Source organism: Mastacembelus armatus, chromosome 3, assembly GCF_900324485.2.
Source record: "Mastacembelus armatus chromosome 3, fMasArm1.2, whole genome shotgun sequence".
NCBI lineage: Eukaryota > Metazoa > Chordata > Actinopteri > Synbranchiformes > Mastacembelidae > Mastacembelus > Mastacembelus armatus.
Window position 1 is genome coordinate 25404368 of NC_046635.1, and position 23869 is coordinate 25428236.

The window sequence follows — 23869 nt, forward strand, 5'->3', positions numbered from 1 at the left end:
AATACAGAATTTTACCCATATATTCAGTATCAACATCTTGGAGACTTAACAATTTCTATTTATGTTAATCTGGTCATAATCATGTTTCCTTAAAAAATACTTGCTGTTGTGAATTAGTTGTATAGATACCTCATTTCTATTAAACACTATGTGGCATGGAGGATCTATTCAAAGGCGTCACTTGAGTTGTGTTAAGGGAAATGCAAGATCCAGCGTTTTGTGGTCCTGACACATACATGATATGAAAATGTTTTTGCAAATCTGCTTCTTGTAAACCCACCAGAATTGTGTAATTCCAAATCCCTGTAGTGGCCCTTTGACACTTTTATGGTTTGCTTTGAAAAAGTCTGAAATCTGAAAGCTATTACAATTTTAAGTGAACACCAACAATCCTATGCTGTTAGTATGAAGACTTCATGGTTAAACATGCTTCCCGATGTGTTCCATTTATAGCACATGAAATCACCACTCTTAGGTTTTCAGTTTAAGAAAAAAAATAGCATTAATGGAAAATAAAAAAAATATTCACACTGTGCACTGCTTTTATTTACCAAGGCATGTTAAAGATAAGTGCAGGCATGGCAGGTAGAGAGAGAAATGTAAGTGTAGATACTGGAGACGGAGAAGCCACTGAAAGCCAGCAGTGGAGAGAGACCTGATCTGGCTGTAATGGGGTTCAATTCACCAGCCTAACTATGTCTCTCCTTAATACCCCCTCTGGCTGATCCTCAGCAGCACAGCAAGAGGAAATTATCTACTGGCCCAGTACTCTTTATATATGAGTTCCTTTTACTGGCAAATCCATACATTATTACTCCTCTACCTGAGTGTCAGAGAAACAAGAGTGAGATATTGAGAAACTTACTGAGGGGGGTACTCAATGCAGCATAAGCAGCAGCATAGATTCAGCAAGGATCAGTGGTAGACTTGTGCACTTAAATATTGAACAGAGGGGGAAAATGAATCTATTCGCTTTCATGCATTATTAAAAGGAAGTAGAAACAGAATTGTATCCACTGAGTTTCTGTTCTATTCTCTGATGTGTGAGGACAGAGTTTGGAATTATGAGTCTCCATTAACAATCAGAACAGTCTGGGAGCTTTGAGTTTCCACATCCTGCCCATTGAAATTGAAAGGCAGTACATTACCGCAGGTGCTAGATTATGATGACTGTTTTGTTTTGATTTTGGTGATGATGTCTTTTGAAATATAAAAATGTAACTGACCCATGAAAGTAATGGCTATGTCTACATACATACAAAAATGCTGGTCAAAGCTTGGCAATAGGTAAAGGCTGGTAACTGCTGCACTTGCATTAGGCTTTGACCAGGAATACATATCCCCGTGCGGTATATTAAAGCAGAAAGCGGCTGAATAAAGCATTAAGAGTTCCATGACAGCATGAAGCAGTAGTGGCAGACTGATGGAGATCTAAGCACAGGTGAGTAGGTGTCATATAACCGCTTGACATTGTGTGATGATGGTTGGTTTGCTTATAATCTGCACTCTTGAGCGCACAACTCCATTTGAGTGTGATATAGTCCTCTGACTGATTGCTCTTAAATTATTTGCTTTTCCCATAAAATGTTTCACTCTAACATAGTGCAACATATTACAGTCAGTAGCTTTAGGCCCATCTAAACCCAGTGGAGGTTGGATTCTTCATGTCTGTGTTGAGCAGATTTTCTATATGCACATCTTTCTTCTGCCAGCTTCACTGCACTGAATGCCAGGGTCAAGCACTGCTACATTCTTATCAATATTCAGTGCCAATGTTTAGGGCATGGGGATCATGTTACCAGATCTGGTTGAGCCTGAGGTTTAGCCTAAAATGACACCTTTGGCAGTCCTGTTGTTTTTCGTGCAGTTATGTGTGTCAGCCATGAACCTGATTGATGCCTGGATCTGGAATTGAGGAATTTGTGGTTTTCTATTGCACTGGCTGGGCTAAGTCTATGGGCTTCAAGGAAGTTCTGGGTGAGCAGGTGTATGAGTGCTAGTACAGAGCAAAGGTAATGCTTAAAGCAAACTAGTTCATGTGGCCTGTCAGCTGTGCACTCTGAAGGCAAAACTGTTCATAACATTCTCAGCAGCCACATTGAAGGGAAAGGTGAAAAGCCTGCCATTACAGAGAGGGGCAAGATGCAATAATCATTTCAATGGGAAAAACAGTGCATATTTTTGACATCAAAGGCATTCATAGTGCACTTTATATTGCAGAGAAAGTGACAGATGTAGTTACATGAGGAACAAAGATGCTGAGAGAGTAATTCAAATCATTTCAAACATCACAGCTCTGACTTTTGATGTCAGAAAGTTATAAGAATTGTTGGACTCTTTGCTCAAGGTTTTGGATTCTCCCTAATCAGCTTACAAGCAGTTCTATTGGACAGTGATTTTTTAAATAGGTGAACTCCCCATCTCTTGGCTAATGTGAGGAAATGACTAGTCTTACAGTCAGCACCTATTCAAGCACTGATGACTGGAGCTTGAATGTCTCTATTACACCCTGTTAGGTTGCACCAGTCAAAGGAATTAGGATTCATATATTGTGAAATGTGAAATACCACCTGTTTTCATTTATTTTTGCAACTCCACATTTTCCAAGTCAGGCAACCAGAACCTATGCTCTGATGCAGAAACGGTTCTTGGTTTAGGCTGCTGTCGAATCAACCTTGTCACTAATGAGGTTGACTTGACCATCTGCAGTGTGGAATCAGATGAAACAACAGTCGCTCTGTTCAATTGATGCCAGGCTCTACTATCGTCATCAGGGTGTTTGTGACTGCAAAGCCAGCACCATGCTCTCTGACATCCTCTGTGCTCACTTCCACAGGAAATCTTAAATGCTCTCTCACAGAGCTGACCAGGCATGTTTCTTGCATAGTGATGTCCAGTGGAAGCTCCCAAAGCTTTTATTTATTGTATCTCACTAATTGTAATGAGGTCATAAGTACTGTGATGCTCTGCACTCTGAAACAGTAAAGCTTGGCCTAAGTTCCCACATAAATGCTACATTCTTGGTTTCTAGATTTGCATGGCATTCCCCCTCTCCCTTTTTTGTCCTGCCACCCTCTACTGTCTGATAAAAAGACAAAAAAACGTGTGTCATGTCCAATTGCTTTGCTCCTTGATTACAGTAGATTTCTTAGATGACACCCCCTGCGTCCACTGAGGCAGGTGTAGTGAGCCACCCCCTTGGGACCATCCAGGTTTAGGTGGAGTGAGACCAAAGGCAAAGGATGTTACCCCTGATTCTTTTCATGATTGGAACAGTGACAGAACCACTACACTGCTTCCTCCTGTGTTGTGTCAGTGATGTGAAGAGAAACAGGTGTCCTGCCTGGTGTGCAGGCTTGAGTAGGTTGTCATAAAGGTATAATTGTTACCCAGATGACATAATTTTGTTTCCATATTACTGGTATGTTAGAGAAATTACTGAAGCTATTCCATCTAGATGGTGCTGGAATGATCAGACTCTAATAACAACTCTGGGTGTAACTATTGTACGCACTGTCAAAAAGGTGTGATCAGATGCAATACATCAGATCTTTTATTTATGCTTTATCACCATATTGTTTCATTTGCATTTAGATTAATGACCTATGAATTAATGAACTAAAGTAGTTATGTAAATTATTAAAAACATTTGGAAAATGAATTTAACCCACTTTAGCCCACTTTTAGACTTGCTATTTTTGTTCAATGTAAATAGCAGGTGACCATGTAATGTTTAATTTACCTTGTGCATTACTTTTTTTTTGGTGTTTCCTTGTCTTGTAATCTAACAAGAGCTCTGTATGAAAAAAGTGGAGGGAAAGTATAAAGATCCAAAGTCTGAAACACATGTATCTCAATTTGATTGTAATCTGACTGTATGTGTTTGTGTGGTGGATAGTAGACTTAAAGCTCCAGGCTAGCATTGCTAATGTTCCTACCCATGAGCTGACACAGCCACACATTAACATACACAACCACACAAACTGACATTATACCAAGCCAATTTATAGCACAGTGGATCTCTAGATTGTGTTTGCAGCAAAGACCAAATGGCAACACTCCAAAGTGCTATTGAACATATTCCTTGTCTCTGTTTTCTTTATGGTCCTATCAAGATATTTCCCCTGATGGGTAGCCTGTTGCAGGTGGGAGAAAAAGAAATTGTATGTCTGGATAATGAACTCACACCTTTCTCCTTTTTCTGTGCCAAGCACTTTATAACAACAATGCAATATTTATTCTTCCTTCCCCACGTGTGTGTGTGTGTGTGTGTGTGTGTGTGCGTGTGTGTGCGTGTGTGTGTGTGCGTGTGTGCGTGTGTGCGTGTGTGTGTGCGCACCTTGGACAGACTTGAAGCTGATGTCTCATTTGTGAAACAGCCTGATTTGGGGGGAGGGTTCAACAGTGTTCCACAGCTGATAATGCACTAATTGAAATTTGGTTGTGCAATGAGAAAGGTGGTGGGAAAGGAGAAAAAAAGACAGATAGAAAGAGAATTAAGACTGGGTAGGTTGTTAAAATGGGTGGGCAGAATAATCAATAGCAGTTAGAGAAGTGTGTGTTATGTCAATCTAACAGCTTGTTCTTGTTCTAAGGGGACCATCCCCAGACGTGAAAACTCCTTGGTAGAGCCGGAACCAGATTGATGTTCCACTTTATTGAGATTTACTGGGTCTGCGTGGATTTGAATGATCCTTAGCACAGTCTGTCAGTTGTCATGATAATGAATAGAAGATGACAGTTTCAGTGCCAACCATTCTCACTTTGCTGCTCACTGTCAGAGGCGGCCAAACTTTGACAAGGGCAGCCAAGGGATCTAAAAATGACAATATTAGTGGACCAGAATCATGATTAGAAGGAGAAAGGAATAATGGTTTCTTAGTAGATATTATGTTACATTGCATCTGGATCACTACAGTCTAGCGGAATTCACATACCCCATGTTTTTGTGGAAGTTATCTGTCACACTCCAGTAACGTCTCCAAACTAACCTTGCATGTCTAGGACCATATGTTGCCAACTGTCATGCAACGCCCAAAATATCAAGTAAATATCAACTAAATATCTTTAGTGTAACTATAATGTAATTACTGTGCTTTAATTCATAATACCTATTTTACTTAAAAAGTAATCACATTAATGTAACACATTGCGCATTATCATCTCATACTGTCAATATGACAGTAATGCAGTGTTCCTGCTTTACATATGTCCTTAAGTGTAAGCACAACTACTCTTTGAAGCCAAAGAGTAATCTAAGATGATAGTGAATCTTTTAAAGACTTCTGATAGGTGATGTAATGAAAACAGTGTTTAAATGGTACCTTTTAATGGTATTGAATACTGTACTATCCCTTTGGTTTTCATTAATTCTGCACTTATTTTTATTTATTATGACACATCATTCTACCAGACTCAGTTACATACACTTAAACCCACAGGCTACCCTGAGCTGAATATTAGTGTCCCTGTAAAAACCTCCTTGACAGTGCTGAAATAAAATCATTATTTTTTCCAATGGCATTTCAGCACAGAGCATACTTGAAACATGTATGTGTATGTGTCACTGGGTTGTTTTCAACTCTTGTGTCATTGGCCTGGAATATGTGACTTTCCAGAGAGATACTGTACATCATTCAGACATATGTAGAATTTCTAGTGGACCATGTGGAATTCAAGCTGTTGAATATCCTCATAGCTTATGGCAAGAAGCTTTGATACAGCCTGACGGATGAGGTCATGATTCTCTGATACCTCTAATGGATGGTAAGAGGCTGAAGAAGCTAGGACTGGAGTCACTGGGGTCCTTCACAGTGCTGACTGCCTTGTAGGTGCACTGTTCCTCATGGATATATTGTATGGAGGAGAGAAGTACCTACAATCTTTTCTGCTATGTTTGTTATTTGCGCTAAGGTTTTGCAGTCTGAGACTTTGTTGTTCCACTCCTGAGGGTGATGCACGTGGTCAGGACAGTCTCGAGTGTGCCTCTGTAGAATGTGGTGAGGATGAGGTGAGGGAACACACAAAGTAGAGACTGCTATACTTTCTTTATGAGAGAGGTCAGGTGTGAATTTCAGTGGAGGAATGGCACGCAGTGATGCCACTGATGGTTAGTAATATGTTAACACACAGTATCCTCTGGTAATGTCCTCCATTTACCCTGTGTTAGGAAAATTTGTTGGTCTTATACCATTTTGCTTAAATGTCCACCTTTTCCACCATATAAGTGGTTTTGCCATTGTTACAAATGTAATCCACCATTGCTGTGTTGTTGGCAAACTAAATTAAGTGGTTGTAACTGACTTATGCAATGTAGTCCTATGTCAGTGGGGTGAAGAGGAGTGGGTTAAGCACACATCCCTGGGGCCTGCCAGTACTCAGAGAGGTGGGGCTGGTGGTGTAGGTGCCAATTTGGTTTTTGTCTTGCTGGTGAGGAAGCAGCAGTGTGGGGATGTTTAGGCTGGATAGCTGTCTGTAATACTGACAGGGTGCCATATGAACAGGCAAACAGTTATGGGAAATGCTTAATACATATTGAGTTTTATTTAAATCTAGAAAAGCACACATGCAGTAAATACAAAGAGATGAGAGGAAGAGATGATTCAGTCTGGTGCTCACTGGGTCATTGTCACTGCCACAGTGGGGAATATTACTCCACAGTCAGACTTAACAGCTGACCAAATCTATCTTTGTCTGTCACTCTTTTTCTTCCTCTCTTTGCTCTGGGTTTGAATTTTTTTGCACAACTACATGCTTCATATGCCAGATAGGATATTACATATAAATATCAGTCAACATATTTTGTCTCTTAATGGAGTTTAATATTGAATTTACAAATAAACAACCCACGTTGCACAATGCAATATAATACAACATGGTTGTGTTCTTGTACAAAGATTTTATATGCAGATTGGCTCTTATAGTCCAAAATCATATTCATGTTTATAATAAATTTAAAAAATCGTTTTACCAATCAGTCATGTAATAAACCACTGAAATTCCAAATTGAATAACTGGATTATCAGTTTTCATTTTATATAACCATCTGTACTGATGGAAGAAACTGTATAGACTAATACTTGCAATTTTGGAAAAAAAAATCATTTATTATTTCCTTAAGTACTTTAATGTCATCATTTAGAGGTGGAGTTAGTTCTATCTCCTTCAAAACTGTTAAATAGTTTAAAAAAAAAAAGAACACTGACAAGGTCAGCTACCAGTTAAATCTCGGTGTCTTGTCAGAAGAGTTAAATAATTAATGAACTTTTCCACTCTGTGCCGCTGTGTGTAATCCAGTATTACCCAAGTTGTTGGAGAGATCCATCCAGCTGATCTGAGCAAGAGTGAACACAGAAATTATTCTGCTGAAATCCTGAAGAGTGATGTGCAATCTGCAGGTCACTGTGTCTGTTTTTAACATATAGTTCTTGTTGCGCACCCCTGCAGTCTTGCCTGCCCTGCCCTGCAGCTCGAAATATATTTGATTATCCTACTGGTCAGGTCGCCAGGCTCATATTAACGTGTCAGGAGGGGTCTGGTCTAAAATTGATTTAAAGATAATTGCAGGTAAGGGGTCGGTTCCGTTGCTGAGCTTTGCAGGTGGGCAGAGGGACTGCAAAACTGTAAACCTGCAGTGGTCTGGATAGAACATTAAAAATACCACGCAAATTTAAAAATGGACCCATACATACCTGCATACATGACCTTTTGTGAAGCACCGCCCAGATTGGCCTCTGTGCACATTAACACTAGATTGATGCATTAATATATGATATCATGAGTTAAATTAGGTTAATGGCTCAGTCTTCAGCTGCACATTCCCTGTAGTGCATATTTGGACAGCATGTGATTTTTTTAAAAATTACATTGATCAAAACAGTCTTATTCATTTCGAAAGTAGCTACAGAGTGCGCCAACCTTCAAATACTGATTTTAAATGTTATGTTAAATTATGATGGAAATTCATTCCCACATTGAGCCAAGCTTTGCCTAAATATTTCAACAATTTTGGTTTAAGCCCTGAAACTTGTTTTATCCCAACACTGTTGATTTTAAACGTTTCTAATTGCTCAGGTTGTAGGAAGCAGCTATTTTACTGAATTGGAGTTCAAACAGCACAAAACTCACACAGACGAGACGATGACCGTGCAGCATGCCTGGGATCCGCAAACAGTCTCTGATTTATTAGCAGGGATCCACGTGCAAAGACTTTGGGTCTTGTCAATTGAGTATTGAATTCTGTCTACACGAGATATGAAAGTGAAAGCTGATATATGAAAGTGAATATCTGTTTTATTAAATTCGTGACTGTTCTTTTTGCTGGGGACCTGACAGGAACTTTCACAGACCCCTGGAGACCACGGGCTCCAAAAGAAAACACACCGGGTGCTGAACATGTTCAAGCACGGCACTTGTGACATAAAGGCAGCTCTGGAGTCTTTCTGCTTCTTGGAGCTGTAAGCCTTTATTCTTCCACCCCCGCCCCCGGAGGCGCTTTAAAATAATCGATTTTACATTATTTTAATCCAAAGGACAGGCGTCTTATTGGAAAGAGGAATGATGTATCTGGACGTGTAAGAGGGGACATTGATCACTGACAGGAAGGATATCGGCCTGTTTCCCTAAAGACCCCCTTGCCCCTTAGACGCGCGCGCGCGCGCGCGCACACACACACACACAATTGCGCGCTGTGAGTGTGGGTGTTTGTTCATTCGACTCGCTGCTGCTTTCTTGAGAAGTTCATTTCCGATGAAGAATTCCTTACTGCTGCATCACACTGTCGAAAATGCATTGCGCTGGGTGCCTTGGCAATACGTGCGTAAAAACAACCAGCTCTGTGTGATATGTTTGTGATGACCAACCTCTCAGCAGTGCCGCTGCAAAGAAAATTGATTTCCGTATAATACAAGATCTGGTCCATTTCAAAAAGAAGCCTGCACAGTTTGCAGCAACTCGTGGATTAAGTGAAATTCCCGTGTGAGCTCGATTGGAAACAACGCACGCAAAAGAGAGCGAGGAAGGGAGCGGAGGTAAGCGCGCACTCGAGCTGTAAGAAGCATTTTTCTGGGACGCGCACAGACAGACAGCTGGTGAGACAGCAGACAGAGGAGGTAAGGAGAGGAGGAGGACGCACAATACAAACACACATAGACAAAGTTCTTCTGCTTCGAGTTAAAGTGTGGTGCCATCAAATATCTGCGTTCCAGTGTAGCTGAAGTTTTGGACATTAAGGAGAAATAGAAGAAATAATATATAGTAGAGTGTGCACCTATGGATCTCGGTGTAGCACGAGCGCGTTAGTGTAGTGGAGCCAATGAGATATCCAGTCATGCTTTGGTTTGCGTTTTTACCCTTACTGGCTTCGTACTCACTCGGGAACAGGACCGTGGACCAGGTGCCGTTCTTTCACGGGCATGTGTTTGAGAACTCGTCTCCGGGCTCCCGGGTCAATGGACTGAGTGTCCCATTAAAGCGGCTCAACTCAAAAAGGCTGTGCGGTACCGGGGAATCCGGCTCAACGGCAGCGCACTTTAAACTCATGGGAGAAGGGAGCGAACATTTCCATATCTTCGCGCATCACAAACGGGGACATATTTTACTGAAGACCTCTGGGGTTCTGGACCGGGAAGAGCGGGCGGAATACGCACTGGGTCTTGGTTTGTGTTGCGGGCAATGCACAGGACTCTCCCGAGAGGAGGAAGTCCAGTCTCCGGTAATCACAGAAGTGGCGTCCATCAAGGTGGATGTCCTAGACACCAATGACCACCAGCCCACCTTCCCCACTGCCGACGTTAAACTGAGCCTGGATGATGCCACAGCGCTCCGCACGACGATCTACACGGTTACTGCGCGGGACGACGACAGCGGCAAGAACGCCGAGCTCATCTACTTTGCCCTGCCCAAAAACGGGAGTTTCTATGCGGTGCCCAAAACCGGCGACATCCTCCTGGTAGACTCGATCCTTGGCCTGGATGGAACGATTAAGTTTCAAGTGTTTGCCCGTGACCGTGGTTGGCCTCCTCGCACGAGTCAGAGAATAGCAGTGGAAATCAATCCAAGGCAATGGCCCGTGGCGCCCTCCGTAAACCCCAAACAGGGTAAAAGGAAACCTAAATTGCAAATTAAAGCACTGGCGCGAAGGTCCAGGTCAGTACTGGAATCTGACAGCCCTATTTTTATCAATGTGTCAGAGGATGCAGGGATCGGTTCAGTGGTGATGAACCTGAACTCGGTGAGGTTTCAGTCAGCTACGTTTGAGCTGGTAGAGCCAGACGTGGAAAGCTCGCCGGTCAGCGTGAGCCGGGACAGCGGAGATATAGTCATATCACGGAAACTGGACCGAGAGACTGAACCTGTAGTGGAGATCACCGTCAAAGTTCAGGATAAAAGAGGTGAGCAAAAGACCGAGCACACGTGTGTGACTGAGCGATTCTCTGCGTGATAATGAGTTAAAGAGAGAGGGGAGAAAGTTGGAGAGACCTTTCTTACCTCCTGTGGTTTCGCCGTGAGACACGTTGTGCATTATACAGACATGTGTCTTAAACCTCTCAATAGCATTTGTTTGAATTTCTCATGTCTATTGTGCGTAAATACGCACAGAAAGGAACCATGCCTTACCGAAGTGCCTATATCTGATTCCCAAAATTCTTTTTATACTTTACTCAGGAACATTCTGCAGTGTTTGTGGACTTTTAATAGAGAGTCACCGAAGCCTGAGACCATTTCGAGTTCATGTTTATTCACTACATCACTAGATAAACATTGGTTTAATGATGCTGAAAATGTAAGTAATTTTCTTTCTTAGAAATTTTCTCTCGGGTTCACTGGACTTTCATTTCGAATCCACTGGACAGCATAGGCTTTACTGCTGTGGCATTAAACAAGAGGTGAAAGTAAAACCATATACATCTGACCTGATCTTGAGTTGTAGTTTATCAATCCTTCTTTGGAGACGTGTTTGAAACATTGGATTTGAAACTTTAAGATATGGTTCTCTGGTCTTGTTGGAAGGTCATGAGTGTGTGTGATTTGGGGGTGGGGTTGGGCTTCAGAGTCAGAAAACTCATTTTAATGGCTGAGTAAAGGACCCGTTTAGCTCAGCTTGGGTCCAAGCACATCCTCTTGCTGTGGTAAGTGCCACCATGAGTGCTAACAGCTGACCTTAGTATTCCCAGGCAGTCTCAGGTCCATGTACTATCCAGTTCCAATGCCCCTTAGGCTCTGAGTTCAGAAAAGATCAGGCTTGCCCAGCAGAGTCTATCTGTAAGCTGTGTCAGTGTCCTGTGTTTACAATAGAGGTTAAACTGAGTGACATTCATTAGCACTGATGATGATTCATGTGCTTAGATGAATTAGGGCAGCATAAATGTACTGTATCTGTTGCTGCTGCCAGCAGCAGATGCTGGGATGTCAGGGGAGAAGCACGGCGCATAACGGCCACTGTAGCAACAGGTTAATTATCACCTGCGGATAAAGCAGAGCGAGAGCAGAGAGACAGAGGGGGAGATAACATGCGGACATATTCGTATTAATACATGCATATGTGAAGGGATGAAAGACTGGGCCAACTGACTGTTATAATTTGCAGTGGATATTTGAATAGTGAGTGCAAAAACAATATGTATCATTGTGAAAAAATCAAATACTGACGTGGCACTTTCTAGCTGTGTATCCGTTCGTGTCTGTGGAGTTTGACTGGAAAAATGCAGTTCTACAGCTTGTTCTGTTAAGACTAGCTAACAGCATTTGACTGGGGGAGTGACCCAATTGATGTGACCTATTGGTCAGGGGATGAGAACTATCCTGATGCAGAAAAGAAGCTGAGCTTGCTCTTGGCATACAGTGCTAATTTTTATTCCCAGTAACTGCCTGCAGAGTTCTCTATTGCCTTCTTAAACACATTAATACTGAGGGAAAATATATATGTTTTCAGTGGTAAATGGTACACTATCTCATTGATGCAGCATTATGCCATCCACAGAGATGGCATAAACCATCTGAAGACATAGCTTATGAACAGCTGCTGTTTGATTTTAAGCAGGCACTCAGCTGGGACATTTGGCATTCAAATTTACCCAAGTTGTGTTGTTGTAGGCAGGTCTCCAATTTTTTTTAATTTTTTTTTTAATTTAAGCAAGTAAAACAAAGCTGATGAAATGTGTTAGTAGATGATGTTTTTCCCTGCACAGTCAAAAGTTAAACTGGTTTCATCTCTTCTGAGAGACTGTTATATTTTTTTCACAAATTAACAGGAATCAAACACACAGGAGACAGCTTCAAAAATAACTCTTGTCTAGAATGAATTGTCAGGGTATTGGTGGAGGAGGAACGAAACAAAATAAGTTTTTAAAATCAATTATAAGAGATGTAAATACAATTTATGAAATCCAGAGACAAGCATGTCATCTGCATTTTTGTTAAGTTAAAGTTTAGTGCATTTGAAGTGTTTTAGAGTGTAATCCAGCTAAACCCAACCAGATACAATAAGAACGAGTTGTATATATTAAGTATTAAACAGCTTAGTGTAATCGGAGATTAGAGACACATCACATATTGTTTTTTATGTGGTTAAATCCCTTTCAGACCAGAGCTGTTTTGGGTGATTGAATCTTTAGTGTACCTTGGTTGCATCTACATCTGAATGTTTATGTGTTTTCCTCTAACAGGATGCATGTTAATGCTACATTTAAAGAGGAGGATCAGCGTAAATGTTTTCCAAATGGATGGGTTTAAAAAAAGCCCAAAAGACTAACCTTTAATGTGTTTGATAAGAGTTTGAAATATATTTCCAGGCCCTAACTATTTACTGCGTCATGCTGAAAGGCGGCAAGTTTTCATTTCCGGACTTAGCAGTGGGTGGCAAGGGGTGAGCCCTGGCTCAGCTCGTTGTCTGAAGCGTGAGGAACGTGGCATCCGTTTGGTTGTTGGTGGCTCGGTTGAAGTCTCTTAATCCGTTTGGAGTGGAGAGTCCTGCTGGAGCCTCGACCTCCCTCCATCTGCTCGCATTATCCCCGTAATCCCATCTCATACTCTCTGTCTGTCTTTCCGTTTCGCTCTCTCTCCCTCTCTCTCTTGCTCTCTTACATTATGGTTCTTATTTTCACTCTCACTTCAGGGATTTAGTTGGAGTGGAGGCACAGTTTAACACATCAAGACACAGAGAGCTTCTGACATGAGTCCTTGAGGGATGGATGTGTATGGACGTGTATGTGATCCCGATACATGTAATGTATCAGGATCTAAAATCACTTCTTTTCTGCATTTGTGGCCCGCTTTAAAAGTGCTGCACATAAGTAGGCTAGTGTTGGAGTTTATTGTGTGCATCTAATTGCATTGCACACAATGTGGGGAAATAACTCAGTTCATGGTCACAAAGTGGGGACGTTAAGGGAGAAAGGCACACCCCCAAGAGGTAAATCATTCAATTTAGACTGCAGAGTTGTTTTTGCTGAAGGTTAGTGTATGGATTAGGTATTAAAGGCTTGAGGTTAAGAAATACGTGAAAAATAAATGACAAGATTTTTTTCTTTTCCATGTTTTTTTTTTATTGCTAAGCTGTTAATTTAAAACAAAATAGTGCTACTTCCTCCTTTAAAACAGTCAACACTGCAATTTGACTGCACCAAGTCCTGTTGGCATAATGATTAATGAAAGACATCATTTGGTTAATCAGTATAATAATTAATTTAAGTCACACTCCAGTCCTTTGTCCACCTTCAGAGACTTTTTTTTGATAAAACTCCTAATTTTTGTCTTGTCAGATCACATTCTCTTCTCCCGTGTCTGTCAGTATTAACATCTGCTATACTTAAACTACCATTTTCAGCCAGTTCACCCTTGTTATTTTAGCTGGTAATTGTAATGCACTTGTAAGTGAACATGGTAGCCTTGATGATGGGAGACCCACATTATGGTCAATTAACACATTTGTTAATTTGTATTCACCTGTTGTGAATATACACCTTGGGTATAACTTTTAAAAATAAATGTTCAGATGTGAGGGCCTTAGTGGATCACATGTGGAATGTCCACATTTCTCTTGCATTTTACAGTTCCCAGATATGCCGGATATGCCTACCATTTCCCCAAAAGCCATATTTGACATGTTTGACTATGGCTGGGTCTTAAATCTCAACTTGTTATGGTGCTGATTAAAATGTAAAGCAAAGCAAAGAGCCACCGGGATGTTGATTCTCAGTGGGATCAGTATTAACAAACTTTCTATGTTACAGTGAGTGAATTGTTTTCAGTGCTACTATCATATCATCACATGTTGTTTGATAGAGATTAAAAATAAACACCTGCCATATGGCTTGGATTCAGTTAATTCTACTTGTTCCCAATATGATGTCAGGGTTTGCAACAATGTTCATTAAATAAAGCTTTAGACTGTAAACCCTGAATTCCTGTTTGATTCAAATTACTGTAACACTTGTACACAGCCATTTGACATTTCTTAGCATAATTCTGATATGTGTTACACATCATGTCCATATAAGACAAACTATGTGTGCTGTTTTAAGGTTAATTAAAACCATACATGTGGTTTATACAACTGTATTAGGTTTGATTAAAAAATGCAATTTAGCTGTCATTTATCTCCCAGTTTTATATACAGATTATATAAAGTGCAGTTTTCTTGTCTTTTCTAATTGGGTAAATTTTGCATCTAAATCTACTATTTGAGCAAAATATTTGTAAATGTCATTTTGATAATCCTGTGTAAAGCAGTCAGTTGCTTTTAAAAGCATCACAGTGTACAAATGAAATATAATTTTGGAATTCTTAATAAATAGGTTAATAACGTTCAACAGCATGCAACTTCATTAAGCTTACTTTAATTACTTTAAATTTGTTTAAATTGTTGTGTATCAAAATATTATCTGCCTCAGCTTAAACATTTTGTCTGCAGTATCAATGTGAGATTTACAAAGATGACAAATGAGTACCCGGAAATAAGCCAACGCTCTCGTTTCTAGGAACGAAGAAGTGGCTCTGCCTCTTAAGTGACTCAGTAGTGTTTATTCAGTAAATTCAGACTGTAGGTTTGCATGTGTTTGTGTGCAGACAGAGTATATCTGTAGCTTGGTTAACAAAGAGAAACAGTTTTAAGTATGTCAACTTTCAGTTAATCTCACATAGATCTCTGACAATCACAACTAAACCAAACACATAGACACACAAAGATGCAGAAACATACAAACAAAAACCTGCTATGTATTTACTAACATACGTACAAAAGACTACCATGAACTGTGTTTTTAGTCATCAGAATGTACATGAATTGCTATTTTACTTGTCAAACACATATGGTGAAACATTCACATACTGTACAATCACACACAAAATATAACACTGTGCTTATTGTGAGTTCTGGGTTGGCAAATTACCATTTCATATCCAGACAGATGGCAGTGAGGGAACTCTGTTAGCTACATATGTTGCTTGTCTTTTGTTTATCGAGATGAGAGTCTGCATCCATTTGTTCCCTGAAAGAGCCTAAATAGCACTTACTTGGTCTTCTATGCAGACACGTGTATGCATACACAATGAGTACACGTGGTTAGCTTTGACCCACACAAATCCAGTTGAATAGTTTTTGTCACATTCCATTGCATTCCTTTTCCATCATACAATAAATAAATAAAATAACCCACAGAGTCAACACACACACACACACACACACACACACACACACAGTTCAGCTCATCATCCCAAAACACTGTGATTTCATCAAGGTGTTTCAGGGCAGCTAAACTGCATCTCACTACAGACTTTCAATGATTCCCTATTTGCTTGCTTGCTCTTCGCCAATATTCTCTTAAAAATCGAATCTAGTAAATCTTGTTTTTTAGTAATTGTATAGTATTTTATATAAATAGTTAATTAAGAAACATCAAATTCTGTGTAGTGCCATGACTGTAATTATTTAGCTTCCACAGATATTCCTCATTGCTCTTTTCATTTGCTTTAACAAAATATTTTCTGTTCCTGTGATGGTTGGTACAGAGCCAGTAGAGAAAGACTCACTTTTCCTCACTTTAAGATTAGTGACTCCCAGTCTGTCCCCAATGATTTGCAAACTTCAGTTTGTAGAAATCCCTATTCTGAGCTTCAGATATTGTCAGATGTATTGTGGAATAGTTGGGTTTTACTGGCACAGTTGTCTGGTTCAATGGACAATACAGAGTTACTGTATTTTCCGCATTGTGCACAGAGAGGAATGAAAAACTCTTATTTTGGCACCAGAACATGAGATAAAAAACTGTCCAAGAGCTCGGTTTTAGAGCATTTAGAGTTTCACAAGCCAATTTAAGGTGATGCGATAGTTAAAGGCATTAAATGATAAAAAGCAACATGTTTGATTTTAGAGCACGGAACAGTCATGCAGTGGTTAGCACTTATAACAAGAAGGTTCTGAGTTTGAACCAGTGGCCCATAGGTGCGTTCTGAGTGGTGTTTGCCTGTTCTCCCTGCATATGTTTCCTCTGTGTGCTCCAGCTCCCTCTCACAGTCGTAAGACATGCAGATTATCTAATGTGGTGACTCTAAATATCCTGTAGATGTGAATGTGTGCACAAATCTTTGTCTCTATGTGTCAGTTGAAACTGTACAATAAGCTATATAAAACATACTTGATATATACCATGTTGAGCCTTTTTATTTCTGTAAAAGTTAAGGTTGAGGACATCAAAGCAAATGGCATTGTAACTAAAGCTGTATAGCATTAGTTGAAGTGGTGGTTAAAACAGAATATAACTGATATTTATAATGAGAAGACAAAGTTCCAGTTTGAGTGTGGGCATATACTGAAGTACCAGTTAAATAAAATTCAAGTTTAGTGTCATACTTTAAATATATTGGTTGATAGTGTTGTCTTCCATACAGTTAGTCTTGTTATACTGTCAATTTCTGTTCTCTGTCTGGTTTTACAGACGATAAGCATGATGGAAGTGATTTTTTTTTTAAATAGACTTTTTACTCCATCCACCATCTGTCATTGACAGAAACTCTGAAAGCTTCAGCATCATTTGTTTTGGAAGAACAGTGCTGTCTTCCTGTTTTGTGACACAGACCAGTTTGGCAGAGTTTCATCCAAATCCAAATGCACTGTGGTGGCCAGGACAGACTGCCAAACATTCTCTGAGGTTGGCCTGTTTGTTAAAGGCTGTTGTAGTAAAGTTAATATGGTAATGATAATCTGTCATGTTCAGTAATGTATACAGTAATAAAAAACATAAAAACAAAGATATACATGGGTTTCTACTACTGCTCAGTAAAATGCGATGATAATATGGTTTTATATTATTGCAGCACAAGATTGAAGTTGCCTCATATTGAAAATGGTTGAGACAGGCTTATAAACTGATTCAGCCCTGACCTGCAATCCATCAATCTCAAAGTGAAACTTTAAAAGCTTTTTATTGTTTAATGTCACATATGGGCAACTACGCATGTCAATAGGCATTTTAGTTTCTTCCCTTTTAGAAATGACCTTTTAAAATTACTGCTTTTGATTTTATTGACCTTCTTCTTCACAGTGGCAATTGAAACTTTTCAAACTGAAAAGATGAAACAGTCACCTAATGACCAAAAGATTATGTACCAGAATAGTACATTCTTAATGTGTCTCAGCATAATTTCTACTTAACTTAAAGTGTGAGTCATGTGCTGTAAACTGCCAAATATGAAATTGAAGATGACCAATTAAAGAAGGTCCAAATCTGAACACCTCACATAACATTTTTTCAAATGTTTTACTGTAGCATATATTTAAAATGGCTTCAAGTAAAACATTCATTCATTCATTATCTATACCCCCTTAGTCCTATTTAGCATCACAGGGATCTGCTGGAGCCTATCCCAGCTCTCTTTGGGTGAAAGGCAGGGGTACACCCTGGACAGGTCCCCAGTCCATCACAGGGCCACATAGAGACAAACAACCTCACACACTCACACTCACTCCTATGGGCAATTTAGAGTCACCAATCAACCTGACATACATGTTTTTGGACTGTGGGAGGAAACCAGAGTACCTGGAGAAAACCCGCACAAGCACAGGGAGAACATGCAGACTCCACACAGAAAGGTCCCTGCTGGGTTTCAAACCAGGAACCTTCTTGCAGTGAGGCAACAGTGCTAACCACTCACACACACCGTGCTGCCCCGCCTCAAGTAAAACAACTTTAGGTAAATTTGGTCTGAGATTTAGACAAGAATTTGAAGCATGTAAGCAGCTCTATAAGGCTCTACTGAGACACAGCATTGCTTTGATGTAAATGCCAGTGTCAGCATGCTAATGATTTCTAATTATCACTTTACACAAAGCACAACTGAAGCTGATTGGAATGTCATTAAATTTTAGTATTTGGGCAGAAGTCCAAATATTGCACAAAGCAAAATGTTGGTAGATGAAGTGTTTAGGGAATCTTCAAAGGTTAACATGAAGATCTGTACTGAAACAATACATTGGGCAAAAGTAGAGATACTTAACTGAAAAATGTGGAAGGTCAGTGACACACTAAACTTTGTTGGACATACTCTGAAGACCAAGAATGTTTGGATAAATACAAATGTCACTCTGACGCACCATCCCAAGAATACATCAAAAAACAACACACATCTGAAATTGTCACCAAAGTTGAAAGAAAATGTAACTTATTCTTATTCTTAAATTCAGTGTTATCTTTCTCTGCGTTATGTTAGTGTCAGAGAGGTGTTCCTATCTGTCTTTCGTTGCTGAAAGGGTCTCCTCTCACATTTTATGCACAAAAGACATGTATCCAAGGTAGGCTTGTTTTTACAGAACAATTTTGGAAACCAGTCCCATCAGTAGCATTATGTCCAAGGTGGACTGGTGCATCAAGAAACATAGCCAGTGTCATCTTTGACACTAATACTGGAAAGCAATATGACGAGAACAGGTGAATAGGTGAGTAAGCTGGCTCAGCTACAGAGTGGTGTAGTAATGATAAAGGACAAGCTCTGGCTAGTGAAGAAATACAACGTGCAGCTCTGGAGGCTACTATATAAAGGCTTCAGTGCTGGCAGCCAGATTGAGGAGTACTGTATGTACCAGAGAGGCAGAGTCCAAAAGCATAAATGGCTTTCTCTATAAGGGCACAGGTCTGGTTATAATGGGGTGGGTTGTTGCACTTCAGTAAAAACAATGTAAAAGAAAGCAGCAGCTCATCATATTAACAGAATTAGTCATATCTGGTGTGTCTACGTGTGTCAAACCTGTGATAGACTGCCAATCTGTTCAGGCTTTTCAATGAGCTTAAAGTTTTAATATTTTTTGTATAAGAAGTAATTGTCCATCCCTCCCTGATTTGAAAAAGGAGGTAAATGCTTTCACTGCTGAGACTTACAGCAGTGTGTGTAATTTAGGGGACAACTTGCATTTGGCAGAAACTTTTCCCACTGGTTTGTGTTGCAATCAGAAATTATGTCTGTAATAGTTTCAGCTTTTGGCCATCATCTTCATTTACTACACAGTTTAATGAGCTAGTTTTCTCATTTACCTGCTTTTTGAACACCTTGAACACAAGAAGCGTAGACTGGGTGTTTCCACTAGAACGTTTCAGGCTTTTATGACTGCTAGTCAGAGAATTTGCACCTTCCTCCTGCTTCCTGCTTCATGTGCATCACTAAATTACTACCTCTCTCTGACGCTGTAAAGAGTTCCGCTTTGCTCCAAGATCAGGCTGTGGCTTTAGAGTTAACCTAGTGTTAACTTGGTGTTAATCTTTGACAGGACTGAATAGAAGTTTCTCTATGGCACTTTCACATAATAACTTTAAGTTTATCTCAGATAGTTTAATTATGTCCCTATAATCTACATGTAATTCTACGCCATTGCTCTGTTCCTCAAAGGACAAAAGCTGCAGCTGATCAGTGATGGGAAAGGTGTGAGAAAGACTCATCACATAACACCAGTGCTCTGTGTTTAACAGACCTGATAGCAGATGACTGCAGGCTGCCAGGACAGGAAGCAGTCTCCTTTACAGTAGCAGACAACCAACAGCAGGTCACAGGCTGGGCAGCAGCAGAGCCTGACAAGATTCTCACCTGCTACTGCTGAAAGAAACTACACAACATTGCAAAATCTGTCACAGACTATTTTGCAAATTCTTGACTTGATTAATATTTCATTTCCACAGGATCACAAACATAGCTGGCTTGAAACATCTACATGGTTTTCAGGTTAGTGTTTTAGTCCATTTGCATAGTTACACTTTCCAAAATATCATTATGAATAATTCATTGTAGTTGACAGTAACACTTTGTGCCCAGATCAATTTTAATTTCTAAGCAGTAAATTTGATTTTTAGTGTTGTGCTTGCCTTTTTAATGGAATTTTGACTGTTTTATATTTTACCTCTCCTTCTGCTTTTAAGTTATGGTCCACAATTTATATATTTTAACACCAGTACCCATGGTGTCATTTCATGTTCAACATATTTCAACAATAGTGCATAGTTCAAAGTCAAAGCACAGTGTTTGATTCACAGTGGCCTACACTGTATTACTTAAATAGTCACTATTATAAATGTAAAACAGTAACTCAAGAACACTGTGCCTGCAGTTTTTTTTTTATTCCAAATGCATATTGCTGCATTTTGAGTGTAGAGTAATTCACAGTTGCCATTAGTTCATAGTGAAAATGACTGCCCAGTCTTTCTCTCTCTTTTGTCCTGTAATTTTTTCCCCACTCCATATACCCATTATCTGTCAGTTACAGTAAACAAAATTTTAAAGATTTAAAGATTGATTACAGTCTTTGCAGTTATTACATGTTTTACCTTCTCAGCTCAACATAGAGTGCAGAAAATATCTGGTTGGTATAGTCGAATATGGCGTATAGCTAAAAGAAGCTATTGTAAAATGGGCATTGGGTAAGAACAAATCTAGACAGGCCTTATTTCTTTATTTACAGACTGAGTGCCTATATAATACTCCAGTGATTTGAGAAACTGGAAGATTAATTTTGATATATCACAGCCTGCCATGGTTTATGGATTAATGCACTCTTATACCAAAAGTGGAGAATGAAAATCAGAGGTGAATGGGGCCAGTAGTGTATGGAGGTGAACTTTCTGAGTGTTGAGCAATTTACAGTTCATAGTAATTTACAGTGGAAGTCCAGAGAGGTGAAGTTCCTGGACTAGTCAATGGCAGAATCCAAGTAAGGTTTAGTTTCTGGAATTCTGTGTTAGTTGTTGGACAACAAATGGTGGTTCGTAAGTGTACCTGGTACCATGTTAATCCAAAGAGTGATGATTGAATTTGTGTTCATATTATCAGGTCTGGGGTAGCATGGTGACTGAGTGGTTAACACTGTTGCCTCACAGGAGGAGGTCCTGGGTTCGCAACCCGGCCTTTCTGTGTGGAGTTTGCATGTTCTCCCTGTGCTTGTGTGAGTTTTCTCCAGGTACTCTGGTTTCCTCCCACAGTCCAAAAACATGTATGTCAGGTTGATTGGTGACTCTAAATTGCCCATAGGAGTGAGTGTGAGTGTGTGAGGTTGTTTGTCTCTATGTGGCCCTGTGATGGACTGGTGACCTGTCCAGGGTGTACCCCTGCCTTTCACCCAAAGAGAGCTGGGATAGGCTCCAGCAGATCCCTGTGACCCTGGTTAAGGAATAAGCGGGTATAGATGATGGATGGATGGATAATCAGGTCTGTGACTGAATGTCTCTAATCACTCAGATTAATAGAGGAACAGAGTTGTCAACTGCACATTACCTGATGACTTGGATTAGATGTAGCAGGAGACTGCTTGACAGACCTGGTAAACCTAAGCACTAGATGGGCAATAGCAAACCAGGACTACTACAGCTGCTAAGGTCACAGATGCAAAAGGTCATATGTGAAGAAGAACTTTAATTTGGCTAAGGAAGCTCTAGCAAACTGTGACAGCAGAAAGAAGACAGTGCTTGGTCAAGGCTGTGTTCAGGAAGAGGGTGAACTGCTGAGTGAGGATGTTGTCAGGTGGTGGAAAGAAGCTTCTGAACCCAACCTCAGTGGAGGACTCGGGGGAAGCCCCACTCATATCTCTGGGAGATGCCTTTGAGTAAACTCCTCAGTAGCAAAGCACCAGGTGTGGATTAGAGTCACACTGAAATGCTGAAATCTGTGGATCTTGTTGAGCTGTCTTGGCTAACATGTTGCATGGAGTTTGCAGTGGTGGTTGCTATTTTTAAAAGGGGCTTTTAAGGCTGTCCTTTGTTGCTGATTCTGTTTGTGATCTTTATGGACAGGATGTGGACAGGGGACGAGAACATCTCGTTTGTGGACTTCAGATTTGCTTCTGTGCTTTGATATGTTAATAGTCCGGCCACTATGATAAAACAAATGGTAAGCATTGATTAGTATGAAGGTGACTATTGTTAATTGAGAGAGAATGCTTTGGTTTGGGAAATAGGGATTCAGAACACAATAATCAAAAAGAAATGAAACAACTGAAAATGTCCCCATTAATTACTCTCACAAGTTGTTATCAAGGTGTTTGCTTGTCATTAATGTGATAACGGATTGTTTTCATATTCCCATATCTTACAGGAAATGTGTAAGCAGTTTAATTCCCAATGAACCAGCCGTACTTGCCAGCACTGGCAATGAAAATAAGAAAAAAAAAAATCAATGGGGACTGAGACTGGACAAATTTAACAGTTGGAAATATACAGAATACACTGTTATCCATTGCCATCATTTGGACAAAAGAAAGGAAGAAAATTGTGTGTGTGTGTGTGTGTGTGTATGTGTGCACGCATCATAGCTTTCACTGCTTACTTATGTTCTTATATATAGCTCCATCTCAGTAAACTTATGGTCTGCATCCTAATCTCATCTGTCCAAACAACCTTAGTTAAGGAGGAAGTGGTTAAGGTTCAAAATAATTACTTTAAACCTACTGGGTGTGAAAATTACCTCAGAGACTTTGGCAGTGGCTGATGTACCACATTAAAAACTTCATTTATTGGAGAGAGTACAGTTATATAATCAATTCAGTAGTTTGTAGTACTCCCTTTGAAGTATTTAGGCAAAGAAAACCATATAAAATTGGATGTTAAAATGTTGATAATCTCTTTCTTCCATGCATTCTGCACCCAAATAAAGGTCATCTACTATGCTTAAGTCATGTTGCTTCTGTAGCTGCTCTAATTGAAGTGTGCATTGCTCTAATATAGTGAGAGTAGCCTATTTATTTGTGTGTGGGCAGAGGCCACAGGATAGCTTCCTCGTGTCTAGCCTTTCTGTCGGCATTTGCTGCAGCGGGATCAATTAATGCCTGAGTGTGTTGTGTGTCAGTGTGCGTGGGAGGGTCAGCGCACACATGTTTGGATCAGGCCAGTATGTGAGGAATGTGTGTGGTGTCAGACCTCCCCTGTCTAACCACTGTCCCACAGCTCCTCTTCTAATATGCTGAGCACGCAGGACAGCTCTTTTCTGCTCTTCTTTCCCTTTGTTACTTCTCTATTTCTTTTTTTCTGTTTATCTCATATAGCCATGCTCAGTTTTGCTTGTCTGCTTGCCTTCTATGTCCCTTGATGTGAAACATGATTTAAGTGTTTTATTTCCATCTTGTAGGAGTGTGGGCACCGAATCTCCTTTCTTTCTCCTATTTTTCTCCTCATTCCCCTGATACTTTCCCTTTCTTCTCTTTTGTTGCTGTTGTTTCATGAACCTTCTTCCATCCTTTGCTGCGATCTCTCCCACCATTCACACTAGCTGTTTTTTTTTAATCACACCACCATTTTTCTCTTCTTGATCTTCTCTCCTCCTTGTACTTCCTACCCCATTACATTTTTCCACAGTTGTTGATAAATGGCTGCTTTATTCAACTTTTCTTCACTTATTCTTTCAG

At 40.1% G+C, this 23869-nt stretch overlaps 1 protein-coding gene across 1 annotated transcript in view; it reads left to right on the forward strand.

Annotated features, from left to right (window-relative positions):
- Nucleotides 1-9523: 9523 nt before the first annotated feature.
- The window catches only part of LOC113122715 (neural-cadherin), a 245826-nt gene continuing 231480 nt past the window's right edge, over nt 9524-23869 (forward strand). Inside the window, exon 1 of the mRNA XM_026294237.2 lies at nt 9524-10391. Coding sequence (XP_026150022.1) covers nt 9539-10391 — 853 coding nt within the window. The 5' untranslated portion in view covers nt 9524-9538. The remainder of the gene's footprint in view (nt 10392-23869) is intronic.